We start from the raw sequence: 25,769 nt of genomic DNA, 5'->3' as shown, positions 1-25,769 counted from the left end.
CCCCTGAATATGTCCCCAACTCAAAACCGCTTAAACAAATGAACGTATATCTTTTGGTCGTTACAAGAGAACCCAAGAAAAACCACACTAAAACTTAAATCATTAAACAGACACATACCAGGATATGCAAACCATAAGATATAAAATGCAAAAAAACACGCAAAATCGAACTTTCTGGTATGCGGTTTTACTTATTGTCACATACAACACAAAACATCTAATCAACAGACTGCTACTTCCAACATTTTTTGGACCCCAAAAAATTGTTTCCAAATTAAGCATGCAATTCGTAACTATAATCGGACAAACACCCATCACAACAAACAACAAAAAATCAACGCATTTTTCACCATTTACGGATTTAGAAACTCACCAGCATCTAACTGCATAATGTCGGGACCGGTTTTGGATTTCCTCTTCCCTGTAAAAAATTACCCATTACGGTAAGCACATGCACAAAACAATAAGAACACCCATTTCAATTAATTGTGGTTTTCCACTAATTGAAGGGAATCAACATCTGGAGACACCGATTAATTACTTTTCGCTGTTGATTTATGTATCATCTTGCCGCTGTACAAAATACGACGAAATTTTGCTTCCTCTAGCGGTTTTCGCTCTGATTTCATGATAAATCACGAACATCTTCTACCGTGCTTTGGGGCATTTCGGAAAACGAGGGATAATTGGCTTAGCCGGAGTGGTTTTTTCTACCGTGATTTGGGGGAAGAGATATTTGGGCGAATTATACGATAACGTGATTTTGGGAGGGATTTGGAATTGATTTATTTTTCGGAGGGATTTTGTATTAATTTACCGTAATATTTAGTTTAATAATTATATTAATAAGTGGGGGCATATATGAGTTTTCAAGCCCATTGGATTTATCTCAAATACCATTAATAAATGGGCAAATGACAAATAGGCCCATGACAAGGGCACTTAATTAAAAGAGGGACTTCCAACTTTTTTGTCTTTCAAATAAATCCATCTCATTCAAACTTATTTGCAAATGAGGAAAATCCTTTTATAAATACCAAAATTACCCTTAATTCATTGAAACCCAATTCAATTCCAATTGCGTGATTTACACCGCAATTTAGCCCAATTTCATCAATTAACCAATTTTAACCATAATTTCAATTTTGACCCCAATTTTGACCCGCCACCACCGGAGACCGGCGACCGCCGCCGTGAACCGGCGGTGTTGACCGCCGGAGACCGGCATTGACTTTTTTTTTTTTTTGAAAAACTTCTTTTCCCAATTTTTTTTTTCCGGCCGGTCAACTGCCGTTGACTTTTTGTTTTTTTTTTTATAATTTTGTTTTTTCTTAAAAAAATATTTTAATTAATATTACTGTTTTGGCTGCTAAATTACTGTATCCGGCAGTTATTTAACTGTCGGAGACAGTAATTTAACTGTAAATTGACTTTTTTTTTCTTCAAAAATATTTTAATTAATATTACTGTTTTTGTTACTAAATTACTGTCTCCAGCAGTTATTTAACTGTTGGAGATAGTAATTTACCTGTTAATTGAATTTTTTTAAAATATTTTAATTAATATTACTGTATTCGTTGTTAAATTACTGTCTCCGGCAATTATTTAACTGTCGGAGACAGTAATTTAACTGTTAATTGACTTTTTTATTCTTAAAGAAAGTATTCTTAATTAATATTACTGTATTCGTTGCTAAATTACTGTCTCCTGCAGTTATTTAACCGTCGAAGACAGTAATTTAACTGTTAATTGACTTTTTTTCTCTCAACAAAAAATATTTTAATTAATATTACTGCATTGGCTATTAAATTACTCTCTCCAACAGTAATTTAACCGTCTTAGACAATAATATTATTATTCGGAAAAATAATATTCATAATATTGCTGTCCCAAACATTAATATTACTGTCTGAGTCAGTAATTTAGTAGTCAAGACAGTAATATTAATTAAAAATATTTTTTTCTAAGAAAAAAAAAATCAACGCCGGAGACCGGCGGCTGGAAAATAATTTCAGGAAAAAAAAATTAAAAAAAAATATTAAGTCAACGCCGGAGACCGGCGGTCAACACCGGAATTTTTCCGGAAAAAAATTTATTTTCTGAAAAAAAAAATATTTTGGGAGTTAATGTGATATTTTTGTTTAAATCCGGGGTCAATGTGTAATATTAAGGAAGCTAGAGCATAATGGATGAACTTGATAAGAATTATATTATGAAGGGTATTTTTGACTAAAGACATGGGATGAGTTTAATTGAGAAACTGTTTTTTTTGTGAACCAAAATGTATTTAAGTCCCATGTAATGGGCATTTTTGTCATTCACCCTTAATAAATTAAGAATTTATCAAGAATAAAAAATCCAATAAAGAATTTATCAAGAATAAAAAACCCAATGAGAGTGTTTGACATACTGCCCCAATAATAAAAGAAAACCAAATCTAATTATAAAATAAATGAAATGTTACGTAAGATGCCACAAGTAGCTAAAACAATTCCCATTGTATGTCGACATTTTTTGATTTAATTTATTATTGAAAAACACCAAATACACTAAATAAATAATAATAATAATACACAATTTAATTTATAAATTAATTTAAAAGTCCACAGTGTTGACATTCTTCAACACCACTGTAACACTGCAATTATATATAAACTACGTGAAACCCTAATTAATTCTTCATTCAGATCAAAAAAAAAAAACAAATTATTAAACCTATAAACAAAGATTTATAAATCTGAGATGAAGAATCTGTTCATCTGGGCCGCCGCCGTGGTTCTTCTCCCGGCGGCGGTGCTCGCCGACTGCACGTGCGAGGCGGAGGAGGATGGCGGCGAGAGCAGGAGCCTGGCCCTCAAGTACAAGTTGGCTGCCATCGCCGCTATTCTGGTGGCGAGCGCCGTCGGGGTTTGTCTTCCGGTGGTTGGGAGGAGGGTTCCGGCGCTGAGTCCGGAGAGGAATTTCTTCTTCGTGATAAAAGCCTTCGCCGCCGGCGTGATTCTGTCGACGGGGTTCATCCACGTGTTGCCGGACGCCTTCGAGAGTTTGACGTCGCCGTGTATTCCGGCGAGCCCGTGGGGGGATTTTCCGTTCACCGGATTTATCGCCATGGTCTCCGCTATTGGGACTCTGATGGTTGACACGTACGCCACCTCGTACTACCGGCGGCGGTCGGGGGTGAAGGCGGCGGAAGGAGTCGGCGGCGGCTGTGCCGCCGTCGGAGAAGGGATTCTTCCTGTTCACACCCACGCCACTCACGGCCATGCACATGGGTCGGTTTCAATGGAAGCGGATTCCGGCGAAAGTGACGTGCTTCGCCACCGTGTGATTTCACAGGTGTATATAATTTCTTTTCGAATATTGTTAATTTAATTTGGAATTCCAACAATTTAATTATACATATTAAACTCTTTATATTAATTATTATTATATCACTAAAATAAGATAATTCAATTTATAAAATACTAACAATTTATTTGGAGTTGAGATTTTTTTTAATTTTTTTTCATAATTGGGCAAATTGATTAATTAAATGATACAAATTCAATGTGTTGAATAATTAAATAAATTTGATATTATATAATCTACAAAATTGATTAAATTTTATTTAATTTTTTAAATGTTTATTCAGGTGTTGGAATTGGGAATCATAGTACATTCTGTAATAATTGGGATTGCATTAGGAGCTTCACAAAGCCCTAAAACAATAAGACCACTAATTGCAGCTTTGTCCTTTCATCAATTCTTTGAAGGCATTGGTCTTGGTGGCTGCATTACTCAGGTTTTTTTATTTAATTTATTTTATTATTTCTAACTAATTTATCTATTAATTAGCACTAATTACATTTTTACCCTTGTTACAGGCAAAGTTTAAAGCAAGGGCAGTAACAATAATGGCAATATTCTTCTCCCTAACAACCCCAGTTGGAATCGCAATCGGAATCGGAATAACAAACATCTACAGCGAAACGAGCCCCACGGCTCTGATTGTACAAGGAGTTTTCAATGCAGCATCGGCCGGAATATTAATCTACATGGCGCTCGTCGATCTTCTTTCTGCCGATTTTATGAGCCCGAAAATGCAAAGTAATGGAAAACTTCAACTAGGGGCAAATTTGTCACTTTTAATTGGTGCTGGTTGCATGTCTCTCATAGCCAAGTGGGCTTGACCATGCATGCATGCCCTATAATTGTCTTTTCACATTATTCCAGAAACCAATTTTTTTTTTCTTTTGATATATTAATTTAATAAAAATTTACTGAGTTAATTTTTTTTGCAACCTCACAATATTGTGGTCTTGATTATTGTTTGTTTGGTATGTGACTTGTGCATATATTATAATTTATATACTATATTGTATGTAATTGCAAATGACAATTAATATTTCTTGTTAAAATGATCAACAAATAGGAAATTATAATAATGATTTTTTTCTTAATAAACTTGATAATTAACTCCTATATATACAAGCTAAGCCAAAGTAAAAAAAATCACACCACAACAAATAACAAAAATCAAGATTAAAAAAATGAATATGTTTACTACATTCTCCCATGTATTCATCCTCGTATCGATCATCTTCATATCATCGACAACATGCACTAAAATCACCGACGAAGAGATAAAACAACTATGCTCGAAAACAAGCAATCTTAACCGTTGCTACAAGCTCTTAAAATCCGACCATCGCATTACAAACGTAGACGCAAAAGGCCTTGCTGAAATTTCGATCGACTTAGCTTCTAAAAATGCGAATGAAATCCATTCCATGCTCGACGCTTTGGCTAAGGGTACGCGTAGTTCTCAATTAAGAGAAATGTACAACCATTGCGCGAAGAATTATGACAATATTATTCGCGACCTCGAAGAGGCTAAGAAAAACCCTAATATGGGAGCTGCACAGGTGGCGGTCGCATCGGAGGAGATTAAAAGCTGTAAGATAGTGTTTGCTGTGGATCATTCACACGTGAGCAAGAAAAGCGAGGATTTCAGTTTCGTTCTTAGCGTGGTTAGGGTTACGGTAGATAACTTGGACTAGAAGTAATTAGACTCCGTGTTTTGGCTATAGCGAAAAAGTCGTGATCCGTTTTCGATCATGCATGTAATCGAATAAGTCTAGCTAGATAGCTACTTTTATGTTAAAATAATCGAGTGAATTGCGAAAATCCGCTATTTGTGATATTTGGAATAAGTATATTTATATATATATATATTTTGTGGATTTAATTAGCCAGTTATATCAAATTGGTAAAACAGTCCTCGTGTTATAAATATTTGTCGAAATCCCCATATAATGCATTTTTTTTAGTACATAACCCCCATAAATGGTGAGTTTTTAGGGGGTTGTTTTCTAAAAAGTTGTATCATATGGGGATTTTTTTACTAATAAACAAGATTCAACGGGCTTCCGACCTAGGGTTTTAGAACTTCAACGGGCCGGGCTTGTTCGAACTAATGGTTTGAATAGTTGATCATCAACACTCAATAAAATTGGACAAGTTGAGGTCTATTGATATATCAAGCATAAAAAAATAAAAATAAAAATAAAAATAAAATAGGAAAACCAAACTTGAACCATTAATCGGCCCGGCCTGGCCCGTATTTATGTTCGTAGCATTGTTTAATTTTTAGTTACTCGTTCGAGCAAACTAATGAAAAATTTAATTCAATTCATAGTCTTGACTAGTAGTAACTTGTAAGTAGTAACGCAAGCGTATGTGTATACGTAGACGTATACGTACACGTATACATTTAACGCCAAATACGTACAGTACGATCGTCACTTCCAGAAGCCACCAGTAGAGGATGAGCTGGATTCCAGGTCACAGAGTTCACCGTGTCAGAATGACCATGAACCGTACCGAGCAGCTCCCCGGAACCCCTATGCCATACGTATACCTATATATATATATATATATAAAACCGGTCGAATCGGTCACTCATTCCGTATGATAAAAATACGAAACTTTTGAAAAGAATAATTAATTTACTCAGGAGTCCTCGCTTCCACTGGCAATAAACCGTCCGAAAAAGCAAGCCCTCACAACGTATTTTTTACATTTATGCCCCTTGTAAACCATCACAATCTCGGGATCTTCAAGCCCTATATTCCATAAATGAATTTCTTCGTTCGACAAGCTAACAAGCAAAAAAATACCGTCTCCCGACAATGTAAAAGAAACTATATCTCCGTCTTCGTAGATGAATCTCTTCGACTCGGTTTCCCATTCGAACAAAAGTATCGTATTGCGTTCACAAGCAGTTACGACAACCTCCCTCCCCCCGTCGTCAAGAGTGACCGCCAGGTCAGCAATAATCCTCGTAATTCCCAATATGCCATCCCAAGATCGAAGCTCCTCTCCTTGTAGACTCCACACGACAATACTGCCGTCATTGAGGCCAGCGAATATAGTCTCCCCATGTGGGCCCCACGCGCACGAGACTGTGCCGAGATTCTCTTTTCCCTCGTACGTGTGGAGACACGAGGAGATCAAGTGATGATCATATCCTCCTGTGGGAGGAATGTTCCACCGCTTCACGGTCTCTCCTACACCACAGCTCAGTAATTCAACGTCGTCGTGTCTCCATGTAATATACGAGACCGGTTTGGTGTGGCCCACTAATTTTGTCGTCATAGGCCCAAACCACAGATCCTCGAAAATCTACCAAAAACTTTGAAGTCAATCTTAAATAACATTTAACAAATTAGTTTGAAAAAAAAAAAACCCGCGACGCGACGCATTAATTACCGGCCACAAGATCACATCAGCACCACCGGTGGCGGCCAAGTATTTCCCGGAGTGAGAAAATTGCACGAACCAAACTTCACCCGCTCCGTCACCCTTTAATAACTATAATAAAGGAACGATCAATACATAAACATCGATCAATATATACGTATTAAAAAAAAGGGAAAAAAAATGTCACCTGTTTAATTCGATAAGGAGCTGCTTTTCCATGTTGAGGATAACCGAAGTATTTTTTTCTCGGGGGAAACAAATTTCGCAAATCTTCTAATACTCTCTTACGAGAGCTGATCGTAAGTCCTGATTGATCTTGACCACAGAAGTTGTGCTGCGATGGAGATGGAGACACGATCAAAGCAGGGAGCAGCTTACGAGTTATTTTATTACCGTTATCGAGTGGAGCGATCTCGTGCTTGAGCATCAGATAAGCATCAACAGCTTTGTCGTCTCGAGATAAATGTTCGTGAAATTTGTTCTTCAATATAACAAACGTAATCTTGTCAACATACTTATCAATGTCACGCAGTGTGGATCGACTTTCGTCCCATTTACCATCGATTATTTGCTCCATGAACAAATCTACTCGTTCTTTATGCAACTCGATTCCGGGCCCTTTGTCGAGTGAATATAACAACTTGGTTATATCTCGAACGAGTTTAGTTTTCTTAAGAACCCTCTTTGAAAAAAAAACTGATGCATCACCAGATGATGATGCAGATGGCAAACCCATGAAGTACTAACTGAATCTTGAAAAAAAAAAAGAAAAAAAAAAGGAATCTTTATGGAACAAAAATGCACAAATTGATTTATTAGGGCAAATAATTAATTATTGCCAATCAAGAAATAGCCAAAATTGCAAACATTTTTGAAAACCCTAGTTTCTAATTAATCATACAACACAATTGTCCATGTGTAACAAACCTGCCAATTCTTTTGGCTATTTCTTTGTCTCTGTTAGTGGCTAGGTCAAATTGGCTGCGGCCAATCAAAGGAGGACACGTGGTCGTCTTCTTCAGCTGGATATCAGCTCTTCTCATTTTCATTTTTTATTTTTCTTTTGGGAGGGTGGGGTTTTTTTTTAAACGAAATTTTCGAGTTTCATCAATTCCGATCCAAAGATTTTCGATTATGCAAGTAGTTTTTCACTCTGAATCTGAAATTCGAAAGTTTCTTTGAACAAATTGGAGACTATATTAGATTCCAATTTCCAATTATTGCACAATTCACATTATAGGTGACTAGAATTCGGAAATTGCGAATTTCGCCTATTTCGATCCGAAAATTTCCAATTTTGAAACCAAGTGTTTTTTTATTCCAATTCCCAATTTTTTTGGATTTGTTTGGAACATAATTAGTTTTTTAATTCCAAAAAAAATTACAAATTTTTTGTTACTAATGGTTTGGATAGAGGTCTTCCAAACATCAAAAAAAAAGTACAAAAATAGAAAAACCAAAACTCAACCCTTAATCGGTACGCACCCGGTTCTAGGTCAACGGCTCGTTTCGACTCAACGTTGAATCTTCGAGTAGTCAAGAATTTTACAAACTTTATAGAACCAAATTAGTTTCACACATTCCTCTAAAAAAAAAACTGTACATATGAAACAACTGCAAAAGAGTATAGTTTCTTGTCTTTCCTCATCAAGTCTTTACCTTTTTTTCTACAATTGGCTGATCCATTCATTCATCCATTGACTGAATCGCGTCAGCCTGTCGATTTAAGTCAAGGGAAAATTTCAAAGAGATTTCATCAATATAATAAATTGCGTCGAAAGAACAGATTAATTACTAGTACTCACTGGTAATTAAGTTCTCCTGTCAAAACATTCTCACACTCGTCGGGATCAAAATTCCATGCTTGTACGATACGATCGTCACCTCCAGAAACCAGCATAAGAAGACGAACTTCATTCCAGCTCACACAGTTCACAGTGTCCGAATGACCACCACACACACCAATCAGCCTTCCCGTTCCCCTATGCCACACGTATACCTATACATACATATAAAACCCGTACATATAAAAACCGGTAACTCATTCTGTGTATAAAAAAAAAAATTACAGAAACTTTTAATGAATGAATAATATACATACCTTGGAGTCCTCGCTTCCACTGGCAATAAACTGTCCACAAAAACAAGCCCTCACAACGTATCTTTTACGTTTATGCCCCTCGTAAGTCCTCACCCACCGGGGATTTTCATGTCGTATGTTCCACAGATTAATTCTTTCATCGGCCAAGCAAACAAGCAAATAACAACCATCTTCCGACATTGAAAACGAAACTATATCGCCATCTTCGTAGAGGAATCTCTCGCCCTCGTCTTCCCATCGGAAGAAAAGTATCGTATTGTAATCACGGGTAGTTATGAGCTCCCTCCCGTCAAGAGTGATCGCCAGGTCAGCAATCCTCGTGGTCCTAGCATCCCATAATCCAACCTCTTCTCCTTGCAGATTCCACTTGATAATACTGCCGTTATCAAGACCTGCGTATATACTCTCCCCATTTCGGGCCCACACGCACGAGACTGTACCGAGATTCTCTTTTCGGTACGTGTGCAGACAGGAGACGTCTCCTATGGGAGAAATTTTCCACCGCTTCACGTTCTCCTCTACACCACAGGTCAGAAGTTGAAGATCATTGGGTTTTCTCCATGTAATATACGAGACAGGTTGGACGTGGCCCACTAATGGATTCAGACGCATAATCCCACCAGACTCCCGAAACTACACACACACACACACACGCAAAAACAAACAACAAAAGGGAAGACGGTTAAGTAAAGCTCCGTATAACAGAGCATAACGATTTCAAACAATATGAGTTGAAAAACGGTACACAGTAGAAAAGTTAAATATGAAATATATGAAATATGATGTAAACACTAAACACAGTAAATACAAATATCTTTCATTTGGACACGAAGACCAACGATAGTAGCATACATAAATTTGAAGACGAGTACATATTACTTGTACACTCCATGTAAATAACATTAAACAGATAAGTTTGAAAAAAGAAGCCGCGTTACCTTCCATATATTTACATCATTGCCACTGGTGGCAGCCAAGTATCTCCCACAGTGAGAAAATTGCGCGAACCACACTTCACCCGGCCCGTGACTCATAAATGTCTATAATACCAAAAAAAACCAAAAGACGGGAAAAATAAAACCCAAAAGAGAGATCAATACATAAGTGACGGGATAATATCTTTCTACCGAAAAAGATAACTAAGTAAAATCACCTGTATAGTTGTATGCGGAACCTTGTCTTTTCCATGTTGATGACTAGGCTTCAATGATTTTCTAGGGAGAAGCAGATTTCCCAAATCCTCTAATACTCTCTTACGGGGCCTGATTCCCGATTCTTGACCACATAAATTCCGGGATGAAGATATAATCAGAGAAGAGAGCTCACGAGTTATTTCATCAGTGTCATCAAGTGGAGCGATCTCGAGCCTGAGAGTCTTACAAGCTTCTATGACTTTGTCATCAATTAAAAGTTCGTAAAATTTCTTCTCCAATGCAAGAAAGGATTTCTTGTCAACATGTTTGCCGATTTCACGCAGTGTAGATAGACTTTCATCCCACTGACCATCAATTATTTGCTCGATAAACAAATCTACTCGTTCTTCATGCAACTCTATTCCGGCCTCTTTCTCTAGACTCTTTCCTTCCCTATCATAGCAGAGCGAATATAACACCTTGGTTATACCTCGAACGAATTTACTTTTCTTAAGAATCGTGTTCGAACGAACAACTGCGTTTTCACCCCCTTGAGATGATGAAGAGGGCATATCCATGGAGCAACAATCACCTGCCATGAAGTACACCTCGATTAAAGGGCTGAATCTTTCTTGAAAAAAAAGTCTTTGAGAAATGAAGATACAGTTTCGTACAGAGTAATGAACAAAAATGCACAAATTGATTTATTAGGGCAAATCCACGAAAACAGTTCTTCCCCAAATCTGAAATACCCAAAATCGCAAACATTTTTGGAACACATGCTACTCAATTAAGCTTCGATGGAATCAAATTCAGAAATCAAAATCGCAAACAAACTAAAACACAATAAACTATAAACCAAACGACGCCGTAAAGAAAGAAGATTAAGAGAATCAATTTCTGACCTGCGTATTTAGAGCTTCAACCGGCTGATAATTCCAGAATTTTCCAAAATCTTCAGAGAACTGCGATTGTGTGTGCGATTCTTGAATCAAATCGATAGCGAATTTGAAGAAATTAGTGGAGAAAAAAGAAAATGAAATTGCGATTCAAAAAGTAGAATTATATAAAGCTGTTTTTGAGTTTGAAGCAGAAACTGTATTTTCCCTCCAAAAGGAAAAATATGAGCGTCTACTGAGTACTGAGTCCTCACTACTGTACTACATTTATATCAAGAAAAAAAAGGCTAAATTGTAATTTGGACCCTAAACTATGACCGTGTTTGCATTGTCCACCCTTAACAATAAACAACGACATCTTGACCCTGAAATTAATATTAATTAGACAAGTTGCGTCCCAAGGTTAAAAAACATCTATTTTTCACCATTTTCTAAGGCTAATATAGTCCTTTTCCATTTTTTTAGCCCAACACATGGAGATCTATGATTATTCCTCTAAGCTCATTTGCCAAACCTTGGTCAATTTTATTTATTTATTTTATAAATTATTTTATTTTTCCAAATTTATATCCATTTTTAAGTTCCATGCATAAATAAAAATATTAGATATATTAAATTTAGGTGACTAACTACAAATTAAAAATAAATAAAATAAAAATAAGCAAATATAAAAATAAATCTAGACCTTTAAAATTTCAACAAGCCTACATTGGCAAAACTCATTTGCTGTCAAGAACAATCATATATTCACAGAGATAATAGCTATTGCAAATTTGCATATGCAGCACAAGAAAAAACCTATACATGTACTTCCAACATATACGTATTCGTATACGTATATGTATGCGTATGCACGTTTAACCCCATATGGCAATAGTACAATCGTCACTTCCAGAAGCCAGCATATTAGTACGAACCGGATTCGAGGCAACACAATTCACAACATCCGAATGTCCTTCCAATGTACACATCAGCACCCCCGTCTCCCGATTCCATATGTATACCTATACACACACACGTACGTATACCGTATATTAATCTATAAAATACGAGCGTACGTGTTTCGAAGAATATGTTTGTAAGCGTACCTTGGAGTCCTCGCTTCCACTGGCAATCAGCGTTTGATCGATTCCGCAAAAACAAGACCTCACAACAAAACGCTGACGTGTAATCCCGTCGTACGTCAACAACATCACGGGACCATCAAGTCCTATGTCCCACACATGAAGTTCTCTGTTTGACATGCTGACGAGCAAGAAATCGCCGTCTTCCGAACGCGAAAACGAGACTATGTTTTCGTCCTCGTGTATGAAGCTCTCGTTCCCAGTTTCCCAATCGAAGAGAAGTATCGTATCGTACTCGCTAATAGATATCAGCTCGGTCCCTTCACGAGTGACCGCCAGGTCAGCAATCCTCGTGGTTTTCGAGTCATCCCAAAATCGAATCTCTTCTCCTCGTAGATTCCACATGCTGATACTGCCGTCGTTGAGCCCAGTGAATATGCTCACCCCATCTGGGGCCCACGCACACGAGACTGTACCGAGATTCTCTTTTCCGTACGTGCGGACACACGAGAAGTCCCCCGTGGGAGGAATGTTCCACCGCTTCACGGTCTCCTCTACACCACAGGTCAGCAGTTCAAGATCATTGGCTCTCCATGTAAGATACGAGACTGGCTCGAGGTGACCCTCTAATTTACTCGGAACCGAAAACCCGCCACACTCTAGAACCTACAAAAACGAGAAAAAAAATATAAAAAAATAATAAATAAATAGACGAAAAAATTATTGATCGATCAATCGTAAATTGCATTACCTCCCATACATACACGGCCCTATTACTGGTTGATGCAGCCAAGTATTTCCCATTGTGTGAAAATTTCAAGAACCACACTTCACCCATATCTCCCCTTAATTTCTATTATAGTGTTTATAATTAAAATAAAATTAATTAAATAAAAAAAATTATACGAGTTGAAAGTCGTGTATGTAAAACCACCTGTATAATTCTGTAAGGAGCCTCTTCGCCGCCACGTTGATGATTAGTGACCAATGTTATATCCCTGGCCATGTACATTCTGCACACTTCTATAAGCAAATCTCGCATTTTGTCTAATACTTTCCTGCGAGGCCCGAATATCGATTGTTGACTACAAAAATTCTGCGATGGGGATACAGTCAAAATAGAGAGCTTACGAACTATTTCTGCGATCTCGAGCCCGAGAGCCGTACAAGCTTCTTTGACTTTCTCGTAAAATTTGTGCTCCAATATAAGCAATGATTTCTCGTCGACATGTTTACAAATATCAAGCAGTGTAGATAGACTTTCATCGCATTTACCATCGATTATTTGCTCGATAAACAAATCTATTCCGGGCCCTTTCTCGAGACTCTTCCCTTTACTATCGTAGACGAGTGAATATAACAGACTCTTTATACCTCGAACGAGTTTAGTTTTCTTAAGATCCGTGTTCGAACGAACAACTTCATTACCACCACCTTGAGATGATGTAGAGGGCAAATCCATGGAGCAACTGATTCTCGTGCAATCCAGCTGCCGCGGAAAAAGTACAGAATAAGATACAGCTCCGTACAGAATAATGAACAAAAATGCACAAATTGATTTATACGATCGAGAGATAACAAGTAATTGCAAATCCACGAAAAACATTTCATCCCCAAATCTGAAATACCTAAAATCACTAACATTTTGGAACTCAATTTTTCTAAACCCAGCTACTCAATCAAAAAAATCAAAATCAAAATCCTGTAGAAATTACAACAAAATAAAAGTAGAAATCAAACAACCTCATGATACGATATATTATTTAATATATCGTTTAATTATTAGTTAGTTAGTATTTTATTATTAATTAATTAGATTAGTATATTTATGATATATATATATATGCCGTGAGTTTAATATTTAGGATATATATTAAGTATTTTATTAGTCTAGGTAATTATCTTTCCTAGTTAGATTAGGATTCTAGGGTTTTATTCTCTTTAAATAGTCGTATTGTGCTAGGGTTTTGATAATGAAGAGAAATAATAAAGAAGAGTTTTCTTACGTTCAGTAAAGAAATCTTATGATACACAAGAGATCGCATCACCTCATAAGAAGAATCAATTTCCGATCTGTGGGCGGTGGTGTATTTAGATCTCCGTTAGTTATTTCTAAATCTTTCTTCGGGTTTTTGATCAAGGAGAACAAAATTGCCCACTCATAACAGATATTTGCAGTTTAAGAAACGGAGATTTTCGATTGTTTGTTTGAAGAAATGAACGGAAAATAAAAAAAAAATGGATCTGCGATTCAATTACTGGAATTTTTGTTATAATGTGGGTTTTCAGTTTGAACCAGAAACCCGTTATTTTCCCGCCAAATATTTATTTTATTTATTTGTTTGTTTATTTTATATTTGTATCCTTTTTTAAATAACAAAATATAGAACAACTTATTAACTATAAATTGCTTGAAATTTAGTCACCTTTTTGTTGTTGCAATTGGAGTATTGAAATAACTAACAAAACTTGCAATAAAAAAAAATAAAAAAACAAATCCAAGAAATTTCTCTAAAATTCAATTAATAGAAAATCAATGACAAAATATGAACAGACCCATCGTTTAATATGGACCGTTGATCGTCAATCATCGATCATCAGCAGATCTAAACCTTTAAAATCAACAAAGAAATGAAATATGCTAGAGTAACTATCTTCGCTCGTAACATATACGTAGATGTATACGTATCTTCACTAGTAACATATATGTATACGTATACGTATTTAACCCCATATACGTATAGTACCGTCGTCACTTGCACTAGCCAGCATACTAGGATTAGTCGGATTCCAGCTCACACAGGTGACAGTTTTAGAATGGCCCTCCAACTTGCGTATAATATCCCCCGAAGCCTTATCCCATATGTATACCTATAAACACACCGTATATAAAAAAACTCGATTATTCAATAATTATAAAAAAAAAAAAAAAAAAAAAAAAAAAAAAAAAAAAATCGAAGATTATAAATTTCAAAATCGAACAAACAAATAACCTGCGTGTCCTCACTCCCACTAGCTACAAACCCTTGTCCCTTTCCACCGAAACATGTCCTCACAATAAATTTTTGACGTTTATGCCCCTCGAACGTCTTCACAATTACGGGTTCTTCGAGCCCTATGTTCCACAGCTGGATCTCTTCATGCAACAAACTGACGAGCAGAAAATCGCCGTCTTCCGATAAACAAAATGTGAGCACCTCTCCATCTTCAACCTCTAGCAATTTCCTCTTCCCGTGCCCGAGCAGAAGTATCGAATCCAGATCGAAAGCGGTTATGATCACTCCATTCGATGCGATCGCCAGGTCAGACGTCCACGACGACACTTGCGGCTCCTCGAGGCGGTGCATCTCTTTGCCCTCGAGGCTCCACACGACGATGGTGTGATCGGCAAGTCCGGCTAATATGCAGTCGCCTTTCGGGGTCCACGTGCATGAGAATGTGCCGGTGCCCCAGATGAAATATTCCCGGAGAAGCTCGCCGGAGAGAATATTCCACCGCCGGACCCTTTCGTTTTGGCCGCAGGTGAGGAGCTGCGTGTCGTCGGGGCTCCATGACATGTACGAGACGGCTTTTGAGTGGCCGCGTAGAACGCGCATCAAACTGACTTCGTGCGTTGCCTCGTTTACCTACCGAAATAATTTTAATCGAAGTTCGATTTTTTATCAAAAAAAAATCAAAAGAATTAAGCAACACTTTTAATTAGTTACCTCCCATATAACAACACGATAGTCTCTAGACGATGAAGCCAAGTATTTCCCATTGTGAGAAAATTGCACGAACCACACTTCATCGAAGTGTCCTTTTAATATCTGCAATGTTTTACAAAAAAATATAAAAATAAAACGAAATATAATATCGAATATATTAGTTTTCTAATAATAAAATATACAGAATATTACAATACCAAGATTCTACGGGAAAAAAAAAAAATTCACCTGTAAAGTTTTCGATGGAATATGTGTATACTTCTCATCAAGAAGAGCCCGATCGACAAGATTAGCCAATCTTCTCTCGGGAATCAGCTGCCTCGGGAGAATATTCCGAAGATTCGGCATTATTTCCCCGAGAGATTCTTTACTATGAGACCTGTTTAGTAAGTAACGAGCCATCAAATGTTTATCGTTCTTACAAAGTGGAGCAATCTGATTCTTTAGAGTATTCAAAACTTCGACGAAGTTTTTCTCGATACAAGCTTCGGAAAGTTTGTGCTGCAGTATTGCGACGGAAGCCGACTCGACGGACTTTTCGTCGATCGATTCGATACTGGGCAGTGTTGATAGGCTTTCGTCCCATTCGCCCTTGATTATTTGTTCCATGAACAATTTTACTCGTTGGGAGTGCAAATGTATGCCCGATTCTCTCTCTAGACATATCGCTGTTTCTTTATAGTCGAACGAATTTAGGGCTTCGATCATAAATCGAACAAGTTCGACTTTCTTGATTAGGGTTTGCGAACCGGCGATTACCTGAGATTCTCGAGGCTGAATACCCATTGAAACTGCAATTAAAAACAGGCTTCGGTTGAAACGAGTAATTGACGAAAGTGGTACGAACTGATTAATCCAAGAAAACCGACACTCTTGCTCAGAAACGATAATTCGTCGAATAATCAGAAAACGAGAACGATAAACAAACACCACAGATAAACCCCAGAAGACCAATTAAAAATTTAAAAATAATCACAAAAAAACGAATTTTTCAGTGTTCTAAGAGAATCAGTGTCGAACCTGTGTCGTTTTTCGGAAATTATGCAGATGATGATCGGCGAAATCTTCGGGGGTGAACGAGTTTCGTTCGCTTGCACCGAAGAACAGAGATTCTTGAAGAAGAGATTGCTTTGATTCTTGAAAGAAATGGGTGGGTTGCTCAAGCAGAAGTAAATGAAAGAAGAAAATGGCGAAGTCTGTTATATATATGATGTGGGTTTTGAAGCGAGGCAGTTATTTTTTTCCCCCCAACGGAAAACGGTTGGCGCTAATATTATTTAATTATTATTTTTTTGGAGTGGGGTGGGGGGTAGGGTGGGGTGGTTACTGATATCTCGAGATATGTTTACTTAAAAGGGTAGAGATCATAAACAATTTTGTCGAAATATACAAGGATATTTTTGTAATTTACTATTTAAAAGTTTATATGTATACTTACTTCAAAAAAAGAAAATACAATTCATAATATTTTGTAACTAACACTTAAATTCAATATTAACTAAATTGCAACAATATGCGTGTCAATATCCAACACATTTTACACACTTATATATGTACATGTGTGTGATTGCACGTGTACATCTATGATAATAATAACAATGTATTATCATATATATTTCACTATTTGTAGCATCTATAATAAATAAATAAAAAAAAATTAATTAATGTACTTTCAAGAATCTTAAGAATGATCAATAGTGTAATCAAGGCGACTTAAGAGGAAGATTAGTGTAATAAACCTAAAAACATATACATCCAGCCAACTAAGCAATATTAATTCGTTAAAAGTATTCAATTCTATAGAGAAAATTAATATTAGAACGTATAGCGAAACGATCGTAATTAAATTCCGACTATTTTTCATGCCACGAAAATCTTTCACTACTTCCTCTGCATCTTAAACCTTGAAACGGGCTTTGAGCTACGAGCGCCAATCTGTTGCTCTGGCATATTCGTTCGGAGGTCATGAGCACGCTCTACAATCGAACCTGTAAAAGCCTGTTCCGTGGTAAAATTGACATTCATCAGTAAAATAGTAACACTACAAAGCAAGAGCACCAAAGAAAGTGTATTCCGATTTATTTAGTAAACAATCGTGCAATAAACGAACTTTCATATCTTCGCTTACTGTTGTTTGTAGGAATATATGCCTTCGATTTATTGCACTGAACTGATATGTAATCAAAAATGTAATTTTGCTCAATCTGTTTGGGTTTTTCCATGCTTAGACAGAATTCAAAGTTGGCTTAAATCGATGTTCGAAATATTATTAGGAAGTGCAAAAGTACACAATAACATTCGGGATTTCAATCGAAGAAACGTGTACTTAAAATAGGAATTTTATACGGCAAATTTTGATGAAAAGATAAATAGTTTACCGTCTTGTTGGCTGTAGGCGGAGTTTGAACTTCCTTCTTTTCTCGAGGTTGCGATAAAGACATATTCATCATACTGTTGTTGAGCGCTGGATAATCCCCGTGCGATGACACCTCTACATTAACATCGTTTAGAGAAAATACTAAATTTCATAGAATTATAATATACACAAACAATGAGGTTTGTATATGTAAAATCAAATAGAACAAACGAACGAATTTAGAAATGTAAACGTATTAAAGCAAATGAAGTTACCACTCGGCATGAATATACCTTTTGATACTGCTGGCATTTCTGAAGCTTCAACCTGAATGAATCATCGAAGCCAAAAATAGTATGAACTAAAATTATACAATCTGATAAAAGTGATTCAGCAAAGTAAGTTATGGAAGTTGCAAGGAAGGATTTGGTACCGATAAACTTCCGACTTCTTCGTCAGTGGTAATTTGACTGCTTGTGCTATTTGTCTCGTTTTGTATCTGCTCATTCTCATTAGATACATCCCCTTTTGCAGCTTCTTCTTCTTCTTTTTCGAGTTCAGCCATCCGTGCAAGTAAGCGTGTGTATTCTTCATCTTCATCTGCACCTTCTTTATCACCGACCTCGGCAGGAGTATTCTCAGATTTTTTATGTCCTGCAACCAATAATTAACGTCCTCGTTTATCACTTTGTCAACGTTGTCAAGTATAAGCTAAAATCAATACCCTAATGAAAGTATGGGAATGCTGATTCTTCAGTTGATACGTAAATTTTCTCAAATGACAAACTAAATATCCCCGCCGATCATATTTTCAGTCTGAACTAATAGCCTTCCCATTTCCACTTCAAAGTCTGTACTTTGTTGCATTTTCCAGTGGTCAAAACCACTTTCCCGGAAGAATTTGTTCTTTAGTGGGATACAATCTTTAAATATACGAAATCTAGCAAAATTTTAGAAAACATACATGCTGCATTTTTTTATAAAATATCGATTACCTAAGCATCCATACCGAGTTAGAGTGACCTTAATATTTGGGATGAATCAAATACTATAAATCAGTAGTCATTACAAATTCAGATACATGCATGCAATCCTCCGTTCCATACCACCTTTGTGTTAACTAAAAACACATTTAGGTGCCAATTGATAGAAAACATTCTCCTACGGCATTTTCACATTCAATTGAAAGGGACTTCCTTCTACTATATAATGCGACACTCAGTCATACTTCTCCTTTTTATAGTTGAAATTTGTAGTGCGGGATAAATATAGAATTAAGTTAAAAACCAACCTGCTGCGGGTAATGTCCCAGAAGCTTCCTCAACATAATCTTCCCTGATCTCTACGAGACCCTCCTGTGAATCAAACAGTGTCAACTATATAAGACAGGTACACAGAAAACTAACTCGAATTCATAAATCATCAGCTTTATCGTATCTACAAATGGCAAGAATAATTATTTAGGTAAAAGATGACTATGAGGAAGCTTCGTAACATGCATAATTTCTTGAGTAAAACCAATAACAGTTTTTTTTTTTTTCTGGAGACTCGATAGAGACTGTACCCATAGAGACAACTTTTTAGGACCATTAAAGAAACCATTGCATGGTAAATCATGAAAGTCAATGACAGCAAAAAAATGAATTAAAGAACGCCCATTTCAGTCAATTTTAAAGATGAGAAAATTCCAGCTCTCGTCTATAGATAAATATGAATTAAAGAACGCCCAATAATCACAGTGCAAGTCACCGGAAAAAAAAAAAGGAAATGAATTTCTCACAAAATCAACAAGCTTACCGCTGACTCTTCGGCAGTAACGTCAAAGAATGAAGCCTCAGCCTTTAAGTCCTGCATTATAGCCTTCAAAGATTCAACTTGGGCCTCTAAAGCCTTGCCTCTTCTTTTCAAAATCTCAGCTGTTTGCTTTGATGTTCTTTCAGCATAGTAGCCTTCTCCTAAAAGAACCTACAGTTAAACTTGAATATCTAAAAATCAAACTAGATAATTATTAATTGTGAAAAACCATCAAGTGAACGAATTTTAAGGAGTTTAGAAGTGTCTCGATTACTTCTACTATGACGAATTTCTGATACTTTGGTAATTCGGTTAAATATTTGGTTTGCTGGCATTCATTCGCCAAAGAAAAATGACATTTATGAAGTGACGTCATTGGATTAAATCAAATGACCACATAGAAACTAACTTCACAGGAAAAACGGACCCATAAGATATAAATATACATATCAAACTAGGTTGCACAACTTTTAGACATAAGATCACCAAATACAGAGACCAATTCAATAATGGTGGAGTGAGATTAGAAAAATTGAGACACTATTTTAATAGTGAAATGATTATCTGAAAAACCAATCTCGCATCATAGAGAACAAACAAATAAAAGGCCTTCTTAAGTACGATCATTGCATGCAAAGAAATGTACTTGTACTTTTTACTTTTAGGCAATTAATCACTCAAGCAAAGACAAACGAGACTAATCAAACACTCTCTTGATCCACCATTATATCATCTACTCAAAATAGTGAGACGAGTTTAAATAAGAATTTGCCCCTATTCCGCACTTTTTCAATCATGTAATTTACATTAACGGGATAGATAGGGTAAATTTATCTCCAGATATACCACAAAGTAAAGAGGCGTCTTCAATGCCTAATTAAAAGAGTTGTTTATCTCCAACTATTTTCAAGAAAAATGAAAGCTCAATTCTCTTTAAAATGGTGTGAGAGTAACTAGCAATATATAAACCTGACCATTAAGAACAACCATATATATACATGATGTTACCATCGTTTATGCAGTATGAATCATCTATTGAAATGAATGCACCAGAGAAAGTTAAACTTCAACAAACGTTCAAATCATAAATGTTATACACAACCAACAAGAACAAAAACAACGATCAATGGATCGAGAAACTATATCCCCAATTAGAAGAGGTTACCGTAAGTTCATTGGTGTGAATCAACCGACCAGGAAAAAATGCCGCATTCCCAAACGGAACCTATCAATCAACAGAAAAACAAAATAACCTCACTTTAGGTTTACACAAAGGGGCACGTAATTTGATATGAATACAAAAAAAAATACGGAATTCAAACCATGATATTGTGGTGAGTTTCATCGGGGAGTTTCTGAACGAGGTTCATAATGCTAGTATTGTCATCAATAAAGGCCTTGAGTTGGTTGAGCTGCTGTTCGCGCTCGGCGATTGCGTCCTGCACGCGCCTCGAAGCTTTCTGGGTTTCCTCTGCCGGATAAATCGAGGATAGTTGCGTCACTGTGCCCTTCTTCTCCATCGTATTCTTTTTTAATTACTAAAATTAATAACGGTTACAAAAATCCATTATCTATCACAGAATTCAGTTTCTTCAAAGTTTTAACAACTACGAAAATTAAAATGAAGAGGACTGATAAATATCTGAACCCTAGACGGAAAAAACTACAATTCAGAGAACTAATTGAAACTCGTAATTTACTTCAAACAAGTAACCACAATCAGTTCCTTATAACCTCTAAAATTCACAGCTATAATCTAATGCAAAACTTGCGAAATTTAATTACATATATATTTCTTAAGAAAATAATTGATGAAAAATGAATTCGATGAGCTACCTGATTAATTTGGCTAGGGTTGTCGAATTTCATGACCCACGGAGGTTCTGGTGGAGGCGACGACGGCGTAGGCGGCGGAGAGTTAGGAGAGAAGGTGATCGGAGAATTGGGAATTGATGAAGTTCACTACGACATCGTTTTGGGTATTTGAGTGCTGCAATAATGATTGGGCCAACTACTGGAAAAAGCCCAATCGAATTAAATAAATTAAGCCCAATTTTTGTTTAGAATAAAAGAAATATTTTAATTTTGAGATTAAATTTCAAAAATTTTATTGCTTCAATTGAAATAGGTATGATGAAAAAAAAAACAATTGAAATAGGTAAATACTTGTTCAATTTTTTTATTATTAACAATGAGTATTTATTAATAAATATCTATTTATATTATATCGTTATTTATTTTACTATTACAAAAAACAGACAATTGAGGGCGCTATTTCTGAATCCCTGTATTTATTTCAAAGTACAATTAATAATATACACACACTCCGAAGATTCCGGACAACCTTAACCGATATAGAGTTATCGTAATCCGTGGCTCGTAAAGTGTAAGCCCTACTTAGGCGATGTTTATTACAAGGTAATTATTTATGTAATTACTTGATTAGTGTAATATAGAATAAACATTAATCGTTATTGCAATATATTTATTCGTAAATGAGCTACAAAAAGTTAAAAAACTTAAAAGTATATACTTATAAATCTTGTAGAATATTTATGTATGGTTAGCAACACAATTATTCAAATAATTATGGATTATTGGTAAGAATAATTTAGGTTGTTGCTTATTTGTCACGTTATTAGTATCCTTTGTCATTCATTTTGTCACTTGGGAAGAAGATGATGAAGAATCAATATAATTTGTATATTAGTAGACTAATAATATCAATTGTACCAAATATTCCACTCAGCCAAACAAGGTGTTAATCCACAAGTTTTCCGAGTATGCAAAATATAAATACGAGACAGGAAAATAGCTAATAAATAAGTTCATATATTAAACGAAATATGGATTGAAATCTACGAGAATTCTTCAGATTCTTCTCTGCTATTCTAAAATCGATTCCCTCTGATTTAAATATGTTGTGAATTCAAGACCGAGACTCGAGACTTGAGCTTGAGAGCTCGATATGTGTCTGTGTGAGTCTGGATTTGCATGAACCGTAAGTCTCCTTTTACAAACACGAGCTAGAATTTCTTGTCTAGCATGAGCCTGTGTACTTTGATACATATCATTTGATTTATTTGAGCTAAATATAGGCTCAACTAGCTAATTCAAACATTTATTACTATTTATTTTTTTATTAACCCGTTTAACGCATTTGTAAAGCCCAAACATGTTATGGATTAGATTTGGGACCTAAATTATAACCGGTTTATTTGACTATTAATTAGTAATTTATCCCGAAATTTTAGTTTCAACACAAGGCATTATATATCGAATTACGTAAAGTATTATATAAAAATATTAAAATAAATCACAAAACGAGCTTCAATTCGACCTCCAAAAAATAAAAAATCCCGGTCTCATCGAATCTGACAGGCTCGACTCGAGATCATTAAACATCTTAGAAATAGAACTAAAACTCAATAATCTATATAAAAAAAATAATTAATATTTTAAACACTGAGTTGCCGAGTTAACTCGTCAAGTTTGAGTACCACCGACAGTAGTCATCATAAATTAATCATATCATAAACCATAAAACGACCGTTGCAATAAAATTCAGAGCGTACCACTTAAAATAAGCTGATATTAAAACCAAGGATCTATAATCCAAGTTTATATATAGATTATGGGTAAATTACATTCAACACCCTAAAGTAAGGTAAAATTACAAAAAAACCTTCATGTTTCGTTAATTGCAACCACTCCCCTCAACTATGAGCCGTCATAGGTGTCCACCCTTATGGTGTCAAATTCAACATAATCTTTTAGATTCCGTGGAATATTCTCTAGCATGTACTCGTTTGTGTGAAAAATATGCAGTTCCTAATGCACCACAATTTGATATATACTAGCCAAAAAACATATCTTATGATCATCTTGTTTCAAAATGTGGAGCTCGAATGAGTAAAATGGGTACAAATTGGAGAATATTCCATATAATCTAGAATATTGCACAAAATTTAACAACGACGATTCATACTTGTGGGGCCATTGTAATTACCCAAATAAAAGGGGTATTTTTGTAATTTGATTGTACCAGAGCGGTGGTCGTAATTTACCTATATTATATATATTTATATTATATATATTATATATATACAGACACAAAAACGTTGAGCAAGCACTCTCATATCAGAAACACACACTACACACACTATCCCCACACACACTTTAGTGGACACAATGCAGCTAAGAATCATGATTTTCCGGTGCCTCCTCCTCCTCATCGCCGCCGCGGCCGCCGCCAATGCACACAACGTCACCCACATGCTGGCCAAGCACCCCGACTTCTCCACCTTCAACCACTACCTCACAACCACCCACCTCGCCGACGAGATCAACCGCCGCCGCACCATCACCGTGTGCGCCGTCGACAACGCCGCCATGAACGAGCTCCTCTCCAAGCACTACTCCCTCTACACCCTCAAGAACATCCTCTCCCTCCACGTCTTCGCCGACTACTTCGGCGCCAAGAAGCTCCACCAGATCACCAAGAGCTCCACCACCACCTCCTCCCTCTTCCAGGCCACCGGCGAAGCCGACGGAACCTCCGGCTACGTCAACATCACCGACATGAAGGGCGGCAGGGTCGGCTTCACCCCCGTCGACAGCGACGCCGACCAGCCAATGGCCACATTCGTCAAGTCCATCGAGGAGCTTCCGTACGACATCGCCGTAATCCAAATCAGCCACATCCTCTCCTCGCCGGAGGCCGAGGCCCCCACCGCCGGCCCCGGCGATACTAATCTCACCGTCCTAATGGCGAGGCAAGGCTGCAAGGCCTTCTCCGACCTAATTACGGCGGACGGCGCCGCCGACACATTCGCCCAAAGCGTCGAAGGCGGTCTAACAATCTTCTGCCCCTCCGACGAGGCGCTGGCCGCCTTCGCGCCGACGTACAAAAACCTAACCGCCGACGGAAAAACCTCGATCCTCCTCTACCACGGCGTTCCGATCTACTATTCCCTCGGGATGCTCAGATCTAGCAACGGATTGATGAACACGCTCGCCACGGAGGGGGCGAAGAAGTACGATTTCACCGTACAGAACGACGACAACGAAGTCAAGCTGAAGACCAAAATCGTGACGGCGACGATCAAGGGGACTCTAATCAATGAAGATCCGCTGGCGGTGTACAAAATCGACAAGGTTTTGCTGCCCAAGGAGCTCTTCAAGGCGGCGCCGCCGGCGCCGGCGCCTAAGCCTGCTAAATCGGCTAAAGCCAAGGCGGCGAAGGGCGGTGACGATGCCGACAGTCCGGGACCCGCCGCCGATGATGAGGCCGCCGCCGATGAGGAGTCGAGTAACGACGGCGGAGGTAGATTTGCTGGGAGCGGAGGGTTTGTTACAGTGTGTTTCTGTTTGTTGTTTGGAATTTTGACCCTTTAATTATTTCTTTTATTTCTTTTTTTTTACCCTTTTTTATTTTTTTTTTATAATTATATTGTGGTGTGAATTTTGATTATTTTGAAGAAAATGATTTTTTTCTTATGTTGTTTTTATTTTGTATGAATATGAGATATGTTGTGCAAATTGGAATAAACTTATAAACAAATTATTTTTTGTTACATAATTTTGGAATAATTTTTTTGTTAATTTGTTATTGTTTAATACTAGAAATGCAGTGTAATTTATTTAAGTTTCACATAGTTGAATGTCCAAATTGAACTTATTTATATGAATAATCAACATGAAAGTATTTTTATATTATATGGTCACTTACAGTGAAGTAAGAAAATGTGGATTATGTTAGCTCGGGTTCGGCAGCAATTGTCCACGTGAGAAAATTCAGATATATGCAGCTCTCAATCGAATGTCGTGGGCGTTTGTATATATTGAGTTCGGTATAACTGAAAATTAAATCAAAAAAAAAATAATGAAGCTCAAAATTGTGGGGTTTAATAAAGTTTTTGATTTTGTTTAAAAAAGAAAAAGAAAATACTAAAAAAAAAAAAGTGGGGCCCGA

The 25,769-nt window shown here is 36.8% G+C and overlaps 8 protein-coding genes across 13 annotated transcripts; 3 read left to right on the top strand and 5 right to left on the bottom strand.

Moving 5' to 3' along the window:
- The first annotated feature begins 2,729 nt into the window (after positions 1–2,729).
- On the top strand, positions 2,730–4,201 carry LOC105951860 (zinc transporter 8). The gene is made up of 3 exons (XM_012975319.2): positions 2,730–3,336; positions 3,632–3,781; positions 3,864–4,201. The coding sequence occupies exons 1-3, from the start codon at positions 2,743–2,745 to the stop codon at positions 4,167–4,169; spliced, it is 1,050 nt and encodes a 349-aa protein (XP_012830773.2). The 5' UTR covers positions 2,730–2,742; the 3' UTR covers positions 4,170–4,201.
- Positions 4,202–4,529: 328 nt separating this feature from the next.
- On the top strand, positions 4,530–5,039 carry LOC105951844 (pectinesterase inhibitor-like). The gene has a single exon (XM_012975303.2). The coding sequence runs from the start codon at positions 4,530–4,532 to the stop codon at positions 5,037–5,039; it is 510 nt and encodes a 169-aa protein (XP_012830757.1).
- A 591-nt stretch (positions 5,040–5,630) lies between these two features.
- On the bottom strand, positions 5,631–7,591 carry LOC105951841 (WD repeat-containing protein 26 homolog). Of its 2 annotated transcripts, XM_088811935.1 has the most exons (4): positions 6,929–7,590; positions 6,751–6,852; positions 5,992–6,663; positions 5,631–5,899 (listed from the first exon to the last, which is right to left on the bottom strand). In XM_088811935.1, exons 1-3 carry the CDS (start codon positions 7,475–7,477, stop codon positions 5,992–5,994), a joined length of 1,323 nt encoding a protein of 440 aa, XP_088668061.1. In that variant the 5' UTR covers positions 7,478–7,590; the 3' UTR covers positions 5,631–5,899. The 2 variants fall into 2 exon arrangements, with proteins under 2 accessions (XP_088668061.1, XP_012830755.2); XM_012975301.2 differs by lacking the exon at positions 5,631–5,899 and having other exon boundaries at positions 5,968–6,663; positions 6,929–7,591.
- A 598-nt stretch (positions 7,592–8,189) lies between these two features.
- LOC105951946 (WD repeat-containing protein 26 homolog) lies at positions 8,190–11,111 on the bottom strand. The gene is made up of 6 exons (XM_012975432.2): positions 10,881–11,111; positions 9,996–10,567; positions 9,781–9,882; positions 8,843–9,475; positions 8,547–8,740; positions 8,190–8,457 (listed from the first exon to the last, which is right to left on the bottom strand). Exons 2-6 carry the CDS (start codon positions 10,551–10,553, stop codon positions 8,409–8,411), a joined length of 1,536 nt encoding a protein of 511 aa, XP_012830886.2. The 5' UTR covers positions 10,554–10,567; positions 10,881–11,111; the 3' UTR covers positions 8,190–8,408.
- A 620-nt stretch (positions 11,112–11,731) lies between these two features.
- On the bottom strand, positions 11,732–13,400 carry LOC105951947 (WD repeat-containing protein 26 homolog). The gene is made up of 4 exons (XM_088811770.1): positions 12,873–13,400; positions 12,690–12,791; positions 11,963–12,604; positions 11,732–11,878 (listed from the first exon to the last, which is right to left on the bottom strand). Exons 1-4 carry the CDS (start codon positions 13,398–13,400, stop codon positions 11,732–11,734), a joined length of 1,419 nt encoding a protein of 472 aa, XP_088667896.1.
- A 1,035-nt stretch (positions 13,401–14,435) lies between these two features.
- LOC105951945 (WD repeat-containing protein 26 homolog) lies at positions 14,436–17,242 on the bottom strand. Its single transcript, XM_012975430.2, has 5 exons — positions 16,666–17,242; positions 15,874–16,436; positions 15,646–15,747; positions 14,932–15,564; positions 14,436–14,809 (listed from the first exon to the last, which is right to left on the bottom strand). Exons 2-5 carry the CDS (start codon positions 16,429–16,431, stop codon positions 14,663–14,665), a joined length of 1,440 nt encoding a protein of 479 aa, XP_012830884.2. The 5' UTR covers positions 16,432–16,436; positions 16,666–17,242; the 3' UTR covers positions 14,436–14,662.
- A 42-nt stretch (positions 17,243–17,284) lies between these two features.
- LOC105951859 (Prefoldin chaperone subunit family protein) lies at positions 17,285–21,772 on the bottom strand. 5 transcript variants are annotated; one of them, XM_088811678.1, is made up of 9 exons: positions 21,632–21,772; positions 21,118–21,321; positions 20,961–21,020; positions 19,799–19,966; positions 19,293–19,356; positions 18,425–18,655; positions 18,296–18,321; positions 18,024–18,149; positions 17,285–17,643 (listed from the first exon to the last, which is right to left on the bottom strand). In XM_088811678.1, exons 1-9 carry the CDS (start codon positions 21,662–21,664, stop codon positions 17,527–17,529), a joined length of 1,029 nt encoding a protein of 342 aa, XP_088667804.1. In that variant the 5' UTR covers positions 21,665–21,772; the 3' UTR covers positions 17,285–17,526. The 5 variants fall into 5 exon arrangements, with proteins under 5 accessions (XP_088667804.1, XP_088667805.1, XP_088667806.1 ...); XM_088811679.1 differs by having other exon boundaries at positions 18,024–18,136; positions 18,295–18,321; positions 21,632–21,771; XM_088811680.1 differs by having other exon boundaries at positions 18,024–18,136; positions 18,295–18,328; positions 18,435–18,655; positions 21,632–21,770.
- Positions 21,773–23,859: 2,087 nt separating this feature from the next.
- On the top strand, positions 23,860–25,376 carry LOC105951944 (fasciclin-like arabinogalactan protein 2). The gene has a single exon (XM_012975427.2). The coding sequence runs from the start codon at positions 23,987–23,989 to the stop codon at positions 25,190–25,192; it is 1,206 nt and encodes a 401-aa protein (XP_012830881.2). The 5' UTR covers positions 23,860–23,986; the 3' UTR covers positions 25,193–25,376.
- Positions 25,377–25,769: the final 393 nt, after the last annotated feature.

The sequence above is a fragment of the Erythranthe guttata genome, chromosome 13 (genome assembly GCF_056151865.1).
Source record: "Erythranthe guttata isolate IM_541 chromosome 13, IM_541, whole genome shotgun sequence".
Taxonomy (NCBI): Eukaryota; Viridiplantae; Streptophyta; class Magnoliopsida; order Lamiales; family Phrymaceae; genus Erythranthe; species Erythranthe guttata.
This window is presented reverse-complemented; position numbering and strand designations above follow the sequence as displayed.

Excerpts from the sequence above, each read along its gene's own strand:
- LOC105951841 (XM_012975301.2), bottom strand. The coding sequence starts at position 7,477 with ATGGGTTTGCCATCTGCATCATCATCTGGTGATGCATCAGTTTTTTTT. Across the intron at positions 6,853-6,928 it reads CTCCTTATCGAATTAAACAG|TTATTAAAGGGTGACGGAGC; the intron begins GTGACATTTTTT and ends CCTTTATTATAG. Across the intron at positions 6,664-6,750 it reads CTGATGTGATCTTGTGGCCG|ATTTTCGAGGATCTGTGGTT; the intron begins GTAATTAATGCG and ends AGTTTTTGGTAG.
- LOC105951860 (XM_012975319.2), top strand. The coding sequence starts at position 2,743 with ATGAAGAATCTGTTCATCTGGGCCGCCGCCGTGGTTCTTCTCCCGGCG. Across the intron at positions 3,337-3,631 it reads GCCACCGTGTGATTTCACAG|GTGTTGGAATTGGGAATCAT; the intron begins GTGTATATAATT and ends ATGTTTATTCAG. Across the intron at positions 3,782-3,863 it reads TTGGTGGCTGCATTACTCAG|GCAAAGTTTAAAGCAAGGGC; the intron begins GTTTTTTTATTT and ends CCCTTGTTACAG.
- LOC105951947 (XM_088811770.1), bottom strand. The coding sequence starts at position 13,400 with ATGGATTTGCCCTCTACATCATCTCAAGGTGGTGGTAATGAAGTTGTT. Across the intron at positions 12,792-12,872 it reads CTCCTTACAGAATTATACAG|AAATTAAGGGGAGATATGGG; the intron begins GTGGTTTTACAT and ends ACACTATAATAG. Across the intron at positions 11,879-11,962 it reads GTGGAAGCGAGGACTCCAAG|GTATACATATGGAATCGGGA; the intron begins GTACGCTTACAA and ends GTGTGTGTATAG.
- LOC105951844 (XM_012975303.2), top strand. The coding sequence starts at position 4,530 with ATGAATATGTTTACTACATTCTCCCATGTATTCATCCTCGTATCGATC.
- LOC105951859 (XM_088811678.1), bottom strand. The coding sequence starts at position 21,664 with ATGAAATTCGACAACCCTAGCCAAATTAATCAG. Across the intron at positions 19,967-20,960 it reads TTCACACCAATGAACTTACG|GTTCTTTTAGGAGAAGGCTA; the intron begins GTAACCTCTTCT and ends GTTTAACTGTAG. Across the intron at positions 17,644-18,023 it reads CGCCTACAGCCAACAAGACG|GCTTTTACAGGTTCGATTGT; the intron begins GTAAACTATTTA and ends ACCACGGAACAG.
- LOC105951945 (XM_012975430.2), bottom strand. The coding sequence starts at position 16,431 with ATGGGTATTCAGCCTCGAGAATCTCAGGTAATCGCCGGTTCGCAAACC. Across the intron at positions 15,565-15,645 it reads ATCGTGTTGTTATATGGGAG|GTAAACGAGGCAACGCACGA; the intron begins GTAACTAATTAA and ends TTATTTCGGTAG. Across the intron at positions 14,810-14,931 it reads GTGGGAGTGAGGACACGCAG|GTATACATATGGGATAAGGC; the intron begins GTTATTTGTTTG and ends GTGTGTTTATAG.
- LOC105951946 (XM_012975432.2), bottom strand. The coding sequence starts at position 10,553 with ATGGATATGCCCTCTTCATCATCTCAAGGGGGTGAAAACGCAGTTGTT. Across the intron at positions 8,741-8,842 it reads GTGGAAGCGAGGACTCCAAG|GTATACGTGTGGCATAGGGG; the intron begins GTATGTATATTA and ends ATGTATGTATAG. Across the intron at positions 8,458-8,546 it reads ACAGGAGAACTTAATTACCA|GCTGACGCGATTCAGTCAAT; the intron begins GTGAGTACTAGT and ends TTAAATCGACAG.
- LOC105951944 (XM_012975427.2), top strand. The coding sequence starts at position 23,987 with ATGCAGCTAAGAATCATGATTTTCCGGTGCCTCCTCCTCCTCATCGCC.